The sequence below is a fragment of the Mus caroli genome, chromosome 14 (genome assembly GCF_900094665.2).
Source record: "Mus caroli chromosome 14, CAROLI_EIJ_v1.1, whole genome shotgun sequence".
Taxonomy (NCBI): Eukaryota; Metazoa; Chordata; class Mammalia; order Rodentia; family Muridae; genus Mus; species Mus caroli.
This window is the reverse complement of record NC_034583.1, coordinates 93137987-93148555: the sequence shown is the minus strand read 5'-3', so window position 1 is coordinate 93148555 and position 10569 is coordinate 93137987. Positions and strand designations below refer to the sequence as shown.

Genomic DNA, 10569 nt, shown 5'->3' with positions numbered 1-10569 from the left:
TCAAAGATACAAAATGCAAGCCCTGGTTTTTATTCTTGAGTTTTTTGTTTGTTTGTTTGTTTATGTTTTTTATTAGACTGAACACAACAACACAGACTGGTAACATTTGGTGCACAGATACCGGTCTAAAGGCCATGATCTGAAGAGTGCTGGAAAGCCTCCAGTGCATCCTGAGTGAGAACATAATTCCAGGTCTCTTTACCTTGCTAAGCCCTGACATCTGGGCCAGCAGATATGTAGATGAGGCTTCTTAAGACACGGTAGTGTACTGACGTCTCAAGAAGCAGCCAGCAATTAGGTGGAAATTAATAATTGGCACGTTTCTATATTAAAAGACTTTTCCATTATTATGCTAGTGTTAGATAGGAAAACAAAATGAGTTCAACTAATCAAAATACAGGAGCTTGATAGCCTGTCTAATGCCCCTAAAAGCAACATAGCAAGCTAACAAAGGCCCTGACAAACTTCTGTCCTTTCCAGGACGTGTGCTCTCTCTGATGATGGTGGGAGAGAAACCAGAGGACATGCACAGGAAGTCAGAAGGACACTTCACCTTGCCATGTCTGGAGCCAGAAGCTTCCATGGCCTGTACTAAAGAACTGCTGAAGCAATGTGTACTGTGCCAGCTCAAAGTCTCAGCGATTACCCAGGAATGGATGGCCTTGTACATCAGGCAAATTCAAGGATGGCAGTTTGTGTTCTTTTAGTCCCAGTGGACACCGTATATGCACTCCATGTGCCTTCCTGTGCCTACATAGGTGCCCCCAATCTACATACTCCTGGTAGATGAATCACTTTAGAGGCAAGGACATAAATCTAGAGATGTTAAGTTGCTTCTATCACAACAGCCAGTTAGCCAAAAATTTTTCTGTATTTGCCATGGCTAGAAACACTATTCCAGTAACGGAGTCCAAACAAGGCTTTAAAACCTTGTGAATAGAAAATAGTTAGACCTGGAACCCAAGGCGGTAATAACTATAAAAACAGCAATTCTTTAGATGACCCCCTCCACCCAAAAACCCTTAAACTACAAAACAGCACTACTGTAACAGAAAAAGTATCCCTAGAAAAGTGTTAACCTTGGGATCAAAGGATCTCCATAGCTGAGATTGATTAATTCTCAAATAAATAAAGATTTCAACCCATTCACTTTGGCCAGTACAATTATGGTTTCTGCTTCTCTGCAAGAGTCTTGAAATGTCCATATACTGCACTTCCAACAGTGAGCCCCAGGGAGGGAAGGTGAATAAAGACACCACTGTAGACACAGCCCTGGAAGAACATGGATGCTGCTGTCTGGAGAGCAGCAGAGTGCAAGTTGTCACAAGTCGGTAAATGTCGTATGTCTGGTAGGTAACGGGGTTTCTTTGTATGTTATTTTGACAAAGGGGGGTTTCATAGGTAGAAACCAATACTCAAAGTTATAAAACAGGTAGAACTCTCTGTGTATAATCACTGTATCAAAAATTTTCAAGAAATTCAACAGAAAATCTTTGGTTGACAAATACGGTTTGAAGGGGCCATAAAATTTTTTTATGGCCAAAGCAAGAGTCTTGTTTCCTTTGGGCCCAAAAATAGATGTTTCATTTCCCAGGTAAATAGGTTCTCCACTGTAAAGAAATATTTTCGTATAGTTTGTTTCTATCTTCTTGAATTCTGTTCCAAATTCAGCCAATTTCTTATATGTCCTTAAGACAAAATTCGAACAGTCGTAGGACTCGAACCACGTCTGGGCCCCTTTTCCTGGGCTGGCCCGGACCGTCCATGTCTCATAATAAATCCCAGTTTCATTGTCCTGCTTCACCCACTCGGCCACTTTGTTAAATGTGTTTCCTAGTTAAGAAGAAAAATAAATAAATAAATAAACTGTTTATAAAATGTTCCAATGCAATTAAGACCAGGATGGATGAATAAGAAATACTTTTAAAACTTCAAAGCCCACAACAGGAATGCAAGCCTACCCACGTTTTCTTCCATTCTTAAGGCCTTTGAACTGCAAATACAAGACACAATGGGGGTAGACAGAGGACTCCTAAAATTCTACTAAGTATTTAAGCTAAGGTCAGAGCTATACCGAGAGTGCCAGTATAGGTATACCGAAGCTATCCTCTGTTCACATCCTCGATTCAAAAGCAAAGGAGAAAAGAGAAGCAAGACCCAGAAGTGAGGAAAGAGGAAAGACAAAGACAGTGTAAGAACAAGGGAAAGGGCAGATGGATGCTTGGTGGGAACGAAGGGCTGCTGAGGGAGCCGCAGCCCTGTCGCAGCTAAGCGACATGCATCCTCTCTCACACACCTGAATACCAGCTACCCCCTTCCCCCTGTATTCTGTTTGCTGGGCTACTACTGATAACACACCACACAAATCTCTCTAACCTGTCAATCAAACTGGCCACTGTTTGTGCTGGCTTCAGACTCCTTGGCGGCTAAGGCTTCTCCTACCACCTCGAATCAGATCAGAAGAATCTCTTCAAATACTCAAGAGAATGCTGTTTTTTCTGCCCAGGGACGCTCTTATCGGGGCTTTTAGAGATACAACAGATCTCGGCCCCTGAATCTCACTACCAGCAAACCCTTCTTGGGTTCCACCAGATTGAGTTCATGAAATAAAGAACTCATCTGTCGAGCGATCCCACTGGATTCCTTTACTACAATTAGGGCCATAAAACTGCAGTGGTAGAAAATCTGCTTTAGCATTGGAGGCCTGGCTCTGTGGAAGTCACCTGGAAAAGCTGGACTCCCAAACACTGTGTCCTAACATTCAGACAAGGCCTGGGGAAAGGGTGACTCACAGGCAAGATGACGAATGAACTTACAAGCTTCATATTCTAGAAATTAAAGCAGTTTACAGTAAAAGAATGATCAGTGTTAGAATTATCAGCTTAAAGGAGAAGAAGAAAAGAGGTTGTGAACTGGGTTGGGATGTAAGATAGAAGCCACTGGCTTTACTGAGTGTTGCTGAAAGAGATGAGCTTTCATGGTTGGGATATGTGGGTCACGTGAATTAGAAAGTAGAAGGAAGATCAGAAAAGTGGTGACCGTGTTAAAAGATGGCAGGCTATTGGGCTGGAGAGATGGCTCAGTGGTTAAGAGCACTGACTGCTCTTCCAGGGGTCCCGAGTTCAATTCCCAGCAACCACACGGTGGCTCACAACCATCTGGAATGGGATCTGATGCCCTCTTCTGGTGTGTCTGAAGGCAGTCACAGCATACTCATACACATAAAATAAAATAAAATATATACTCATATATATAAAATAAAATCTGGAAAAAAAAAAGACTGCAGTTCCATTGTGGCCTGTTGCATCCAGCTCTGTGACTGTGAGAGTGTCTTGCCAAATGGTTGGGCAGCAATCACCTGTATCAATTCCTTATCTGTTAAAGCCTAAGGGAAGTCTTAGCCCCCCCCCCCCCACTGAATTTTGAGTTAACATATCTTAAAGTGTTGTGTAAAAACTAAGAAATAGCCAGATCTCCAGCCCCGGGATAATTAGCATCACAAAGAGTGCTTCCGTTCCAGCACTCCGCTTTGGTGGACAACCAACTTGTATTAAGTAAGGTTCACACATAGTATGAGCTGGCCCTGAATTACCCAGAAGAGGCAATGGGCCAGGAAGGTCAATGTGATCCACAGTCGCATAATAAGCTACTGATGAGAGTTCTGATGGCAAAAGAATCTGCAACATAGAATGCCAGGAAGGCATTAGCTGCATTACCAACTTCCCAATACAAAACAGCAGAAATGTCCTGAAGTTCTTAAGAGAACTGCCCGCAAGGCTCTCCTACAAGACCAGAATCCCACTTATTGTCTGGATAGCTTTAACCTGTATCTTAGTTTCCCCATCTGCAAAATGGGGAGAACTGTAATGATTCTCTCAGGAGATGCTGGTAAGTGATTGAAGTGGAGTGCTCAGAAGAAAGACAGGCCCAGAAGCAGCAAATCCTTAGCATTTCTCCCCATAAAAATAAGTTATAACCACAATTCTTTTCAGACACAGTTAAGAGGCCTCCCTAGTAGGGCATTTTATGGATCCCCTAACTGCTATCTATTTGGATTCCAATTTAGCTATACACAGCATCTGTTTCACTCATGTTTATCATGGACAGAGCAGATGAGCCTCGCAATTCCTAGCAAGGTTCTACATCAGGATCCAGTCAGCTCCGTGTGGAATGGAAGCAGAAGTACAGACTATAAATGATCACCAGGAGGCAGAACATGGATGGCTGCGGTCTCAGTGAAGGAATGGAATCTTCCACTTGCTCACTGGTACCGTCATCAAACCCTACTTACCTGATATGGTTGCAACAAGTGACAGCGTCCCGTTTTCCTTCCAGTGTTTATCATCGATTCCTTCAAAAAAGCAGGCTGCCCCTTGGTTACACCAGAAGGGAGCGCTCATGTCAGGCCGGAGGTGGGGAAATGTACAGTTGCCCAGCTGGAAAAGTTCATACCACTCAATTGTGTAGTTCTTGCCTGTCAGCGTGCTCCTGAAGCCCACGGCGTCATGCATAAGTTTCTGTGTAGGGATAACACATATGAAATCGTCTGCGAGGTAACCGGAGGCCCAGGTCACCCACGGGAGAGAGTTTGGTGCCCCACAAATGCTCACCATGCACAACCACCGCTCAAAGGGGCTATACTTCTGTGTCACTATCCTGGTGGTAACACCATGGCCCCTCAAGCTGCAGGCATCCAGCACTTTTGTGCTGGCAACTAGAGCTCATTTCAGCACGCATGTGAGCTGTGTAAGGACACTTGAAATCCTCTCGAAGCTAAGGAATATGGTAGGCATGAAAAGCCTTTGGGACTGTTCCAGAGTGTGCCTGCTTCTCGGGGTGACTCACTGAGCGGGGAAGGGTCCTACAGCAGAACTTGGAGATCAAGAAGTGATTCCTGCCTGTCGTGACCTTCTTCTCATTCCTAGAAGCTGAGTACGCAAGGAGGGTTGAGATTGTAACTCTTCCTGAGAACACATGGACTGTCCAAGCCAACAAAAAGTCTGTATTCACAGGCCAGAGGGCTAACTTGGGAAACTTGTCCAGGTGTGTAGCCATGAGCCTTACCAACCTTGGCTTTACATACACACACACACACACACACACACACACACACACACACACGGTTCATACATTTAGACACTTTCCCAGAATTCTTCACCATGATAGACTGAGTCTTTGCTCTTGTCTCAGCCAGTGTTGGGGTCTACATGCTGAGCTTTTAGGTCAGAAAGGTGCCTTGGTGCCTCTCACAAGGCATCAGCTGTGCTAAGGTCTGGGTGCCCACTGCAAGACTCTTCACAGCAAAATAGATGAAGGGCAGGGCACATGCTCCTCATGGCAGCCTTTGCTTGTGTTTGAGACAGCGGTATCCTGTACCCCAGCTTGACTCTGGAATGGTGATTCTCTTGCTAGGACCTTCCAAGTCCCAAGATTACAGTTGCACAGCTCCATGCAGATCCAGTGGTAACTAACTCTTCCTGACTCCCAACATAAAGGTGCTAAGAACTGTATCACAGGCTGCAGAGATGGCTGAATGGGTAAAGGTGCTTGTTATGCAAGCATGAAGACCTCAGTTCAAATCCCCAGCACGTCGTACCTAAAAGCCGGTCATTTCCACTTGTGTCTGTCATCCCAGTGTTGAGGGCAGGAGTTGTCTCACTGGCCAACCAGTTTAGACAAAAATGTTTGCTTCAGGTTCAGTGAGGGACCCTGTCCTAAGGGAATGATATGAATAGTGATGATATCCAGCAGCCTCCAGCCACTTGGTGCTTGTGAACAGGTGCACACACACACATAACCCGCACATACAAAGTTATCAATTAATATGACCTAGTAACCATTTGACTACTCATTTAAGTCAAAGTAATAGCTGAATTACTTAAGTCAAGCTACAAGACCAAGATGCATTCTTACAAAGTGTCCCAGGAGGTCTCCATATTTAAATTCCCAAATCGGGGCTTGTAGTCGTAAGACCTCGATGATGTCATTGTCCTTCATCACTGGGATGGGCGAGCCAGTAGGGCAGAAAGTATACTTAGCTTGACAGTAGGGATCTGTCTTCGGACGGAAAGAGAATCGCCTGGTGAGAAAGAGAACCATCCTCAGAATTGCTCTTCTAACAATCTTAACACGGGGACAAAACCTGATCTAACTTACAGCTATATACCAGTTGTCAGGTGGGAACGTCAAGTCGGGGCCTCTTTAGAGTCAAAAGATCAGTCAGCCTCCGTCTCCTGGTATTAGATAAAATACTTTGAGATTTACAATCTCTTTCTTGTTTTATTGTGTATTTAAGGTTTTTTTTTCTTGTGAATATTTTCATGAAAACCAACCTCAACCCTAAACTTTTTTTTTCATATATATTTAGAAGAACCAGTTCACGAACAGAAGACATGAATATTTAAGTTTGGCAACAGCTGGTTCTCACCAGAAATGCGAGGGCTACTATCATTTCCTGTTTTCTGTCTAGAGTATGTGAGCATGAAGATTCTGAGTTAACTTCCCTAAGACCGCACAGAGGATGAGCAGATGGGACCCGATTTGGCCCGAAGCCTTCAGAACTAAGAACTCCTGAGAGGAACAAGCATCAATGCCATGAAGCCCCTCCCCACCTTAATTCTGTTATGCAAAACATTTGCTTTCAAAAGCTGCAGCTCTTTCCACTTCACTATGCCCACGCCAACCACCACCCCACCCACCCCTGCCCCCCGCAACCCCGAAGCCCGAGCGCTTCTTGTTTCGCAATTCCCCACAGGCTGTCAAAACTTAGCTAAATCAAAGACTGCGATCACCTCCTCAGGTCCGGAGCCCTACCTACTCTCCAGGTTGAAGTGGACCAACAAGGTGATCCTGACTGGCGCAGGGAGGAAATTCCCCGGGTCAAGTCAGCTAAATTCCCCATTTAGCTCAGTAAGGACACAGGGGAGCAAGCAGCCTTCCTGTAAATTATCCCCAAACGTTATGCAATGGCAGCTAACGATAAGGCATGAAATAAATGCAGTGTTTAAAACAGTTTAACCTGCTCTCCAAGTCAGTAGCACCAAAAAGTCACTCCGTGCAGTGATGTCACTCTCCATTCCTCCCAGGACTCTGAACTGCCCTGAACCGGTGAGGATCCCCGAGTCGCCAACTATTTAGGAACAGTGTCGCCCGCCCTGTGCCCTGCGTCCCCGAGCGCGTTAAGGTATCGGATCCGCCCCTCCAAGTCCCCTCCCCGCCCCGCTCCGTCTCGCTCACTTGTAGGGCACCGGCCAGCGTTGCCCAGACGTCGGGGACGCGCCCAGAGTCGTCGCCAGCCCGAGCAGCGCCAGCGCGAGCGCCGGGCGCCAGTGCGCTCCACATGGCCCCCCGCGCAGCATCCGCGGCTCCCTGAGATCCCGGAGGCTCCGGGGCCCCGGCGTCCGCCTTGCGTGCGCGCCGCCGCGAGGCGCCAGCCAAGCGCCAGCGCCGGCTTGGCCGTGTGACCTCCGGGCGCGTGACGCCTCCCCTGTCCTGGCCGGGGCGGAGCGCCTCTGCTCCACCGCGCGTGCGCTGGACGCTAAAAAGCGCTGTCCTCCCGGAAGGGTGAGACTGGTACTGCAAAGCTCACTCCAGCCTGGTGGATGTGTGCTACGCCTCTTGCGCAAAGGTGCTTTCTGCCCTCCCCGCAGCCACCACCAGCCGAACCATAACAACAATAAAACACTTGTGAACTTTCTTGACCCACATGGCTCAGGCCAGTCTCCAACACAAATCTTCTCCTTGGAGACACTGGGTGCTCAGCGGAATTAAAAAATGAGGACATTACAGGAAATGATTGCCCTCTCCTAGCCTGAGAATGTTGCAAAGATCACCAATAACAATATGCTTTCTGTGCTGCCATCGGCATCACCAGACTTGGTCTGCCCTGCTCCGGTTCTGCCCTCTGCCACACTTAGTATTATCCGTGACTTTTCAAAGCTTAAGACCGACCAATAGAGCTAGGTTTAATCCATTTATCCTCCGGTCCTCCTTGTCCAGTTAGTGTAAGATTGCTAAGAGCATCACGGAATCGGGCTGTTCAGGCCACTGCACTGAGTGATGGCAACCAAGATCACGCACGTACGCTGGAGATGAGACTGGAACAGGCAGTATTTTGGAGATCTCCTAGCAAACCCACTATGTGTATGCACACAGGAGCTGCATGAGGTCTGAAGTACAAAGCGAACACGGGATCCTTTTTGCTTGCCAACTCTGAAGCTCAAGAAGAGATAGAAATGTCATATCCAGAAACCCTTTATCAAAAGTTTTGGACCTATCTGGGTTGTAGTGTGAGGCTGATATTCTCAGAGATTCTTCTGCCAAAGGTTCTAGCTGTTTCATCCTTGCTGATGTATCTTCCAAAAGAAAAAAAAAATTAAGTCTGTAAATTTTAGGAGACAAAGTTTCTCAGTGAATGAAAAAGGTGTCCTAGCAGGTGTATGACTGGCTTTATCTTTTTGACTGCAGGATGATAACTAGCCAAGCAAACGTGTTAAGGTCAAGCTCATCTTTGCTTTCTTATTTATAACTCTGTGAACTAAATGAATCACTATTCTGAGAAGGGTTTCCAGGTCGCTAAAGGTTCTGTCAATCGCGGCATGCTTTGCTTTGGACACACCAATTTTCTAACCACATTTTAATGAAAGAGCAATGATATTTTAACTAGGTTTGTAGGCCTTAGATATACTCACCTGCTTTATAGGTGCTTAACTGCCCTAAACAAATACATCAACTGAATTATAGCCTCTAATTTCAGATTTTTCTTAACAGTTTTTCTTGCCTATCACAGCATAATGTCAAAGATGCTACAATAGGTCAAAGGTGAGTTTAAAGGTTCAATTTAGGGTTGAATTTAGTAAAGTTAGAAATTGTAATAGTCACTCATGAGGAGAATCGATGGGGGCATCTGTTTTATTTTTTTAATTATTTATTTATGTATGTAGTATGTATGTATGTATGTATTATTTATGTAGCTGTCTTCAGACACACCAGAAGAGGGCATCAGATCCTATTCCAGATGGTTGTGAGCCACTGTGTGGTTGCTGGGAATTGAACTTAGGACCCCTGGAAAAGCAGTCAATGCCTTTCACCACTGAGCCATCTCTCCAGCCCCGGGGGTGGGGGTGGGGAGGGGGGCATCTGTTTAATGTATGACACACATGTATGATATGTAAACCCCTAATTCAAAATCAAGAAATTTATCATTTGCAATCTTTGACCATTTGCATTGATTCTTTTAGAGTAGTCTTTAAGCTTGAACTGATTTACTGGGTATGAGTTTTTATTTTGATTTTGAACAGTTATGAGTCTTTCTCAAGAAAACCAGCTTCATAACAAACATTTCTGTCTTTCTTACATGATTTGATAAAACATGTTGTCTGGACATGGAGGAACATCTGAAATCCCAGCACTCAGGAGGCTGAGGCAGGGAGATCTACAGTTTAAGACAGTCTGGTCTATAGAGCAATACCTTGTCTCAGAACAAAACCTAAAAAACTGCAACAAAGACACCAATAAAAGTCCTTTGCTCTGACTCTGACTGAGCTCCTGCGCTGTGCTTCAGCAGGCCACACTAAAATGGAATTGCTTGTGCTATCTGTGTGTAAACAAAGTGATTTAAAATGTTTATGTGTATGGGTGTTTTGCCTGCATGTATGTCTATACATCATGTGCATGTAGGTACATGATGTACTCAGAAGCCAGAAGAAGTCATGAGATCCCCACAGAACCCCTCTGTGAGGTGAGGGCTAGGAATTGAACCTGAGTCCTCTGTAAGAGCATCCGGTGCTCTCAGCCACTGAATCTAAACAAATTATAAAGAAACGAAGAAACCCTCTAAGTTGGAGATTTATAGCAACCAATCAAAAAAGAGGCTTAAAGTCAGTCGATGTACTACAACAGTCTTTGGCGGTGGTTAATCTTCAGGGCCAACTTGACTACACTAAAAATTACCACAGAAAACACACTTCTGAGTGCATCTTTGAGAGTGTGTCCAGAAGGTTGGACTGAAGACAAAAGGCCCACGCTGAGTGTGTGCAGAACCATGCTGTGGATTTCATCCTGGACTGAATAAGGAGAAAGCAGGGTGGCCACCAGCATTCATATCTCTCTGCTTGGTTACTGCAGTGGCCATATGCCTCATGCATGTGTCACCGCCATGCCCCCTGCCATGATTAACCATATTCTTAAACCTGACCCAAAATCAACCCTTCCTTCCTTGCGCTGATTCTGTGAGGCGCTTTATCATAACAGAGCAATCGGTGCATCCTCTCTATCTGAACTCTTCCAATAACCTGACTTGGACTTCTGTTTTCATTCTCCTGCCTTAGTTACCTTACATAAACCTGTCTCTGTGCCACAGTAACAAATCTCATCTATTTTAGTTGGGGTGCTGGCCAGTTTATGGCTCCCCAATAAAAGCCAAATAGATTTTTAAGACAAATTTGTGGATAGACACACGAAGTTTGTTGGTATAATCTGATGAACTTAGCTTAAAATTGAATTCCAGCTCTTCCGGTCAGAAAAGCACCGGAGTAGCTAGGGCGCAGGGTCGGCTGACACTCGCCAGCT

The 10569-nt window shown here is 45.3% G+C and overlaps 1 protein-coding gene across 2 annotated transcripts; it reads right to left on the bottom strand.

Moving 5' to 3' along the window:
- Cln5 (CLN5 intracellular trafficking protein) lies at nucleotides 1-7482 on the bottom strand. Of its 2 annotated transcripts, none has more exons than XM_021181670.1 (4): nucleotides 7237-7482; nucleotides 5914-6079; nucleotides 4292-4517; nucleotides 1-1833 (listed from the first exon to the last, which is right to left on the bottom strand). In XM_021181670.1, exons 1-4 carry the CDS (start codon nucleotides 7356-7358, stop codon nucleotides 1322-1324), a joined length of 1026 nt encoding a protein of 341 aa, XP_021037329.1. In that variant the 5' UTR covers nucleotides 7359-7482; the 3' UTR covers nucleotides 1-1321. The 2 variants fall into 2 exon arrangements, with proteins under 2 accessions (XP_021037329.1, XP_021037330.1); XM_021181671.1 differs by lacking the exon at nucleotides 7237-7482 and adding an exon at nucleotides 7019-7158.
- Between the last annotated feature and the right edge of the window lie 3087 nt (nucleotides 7483-10569).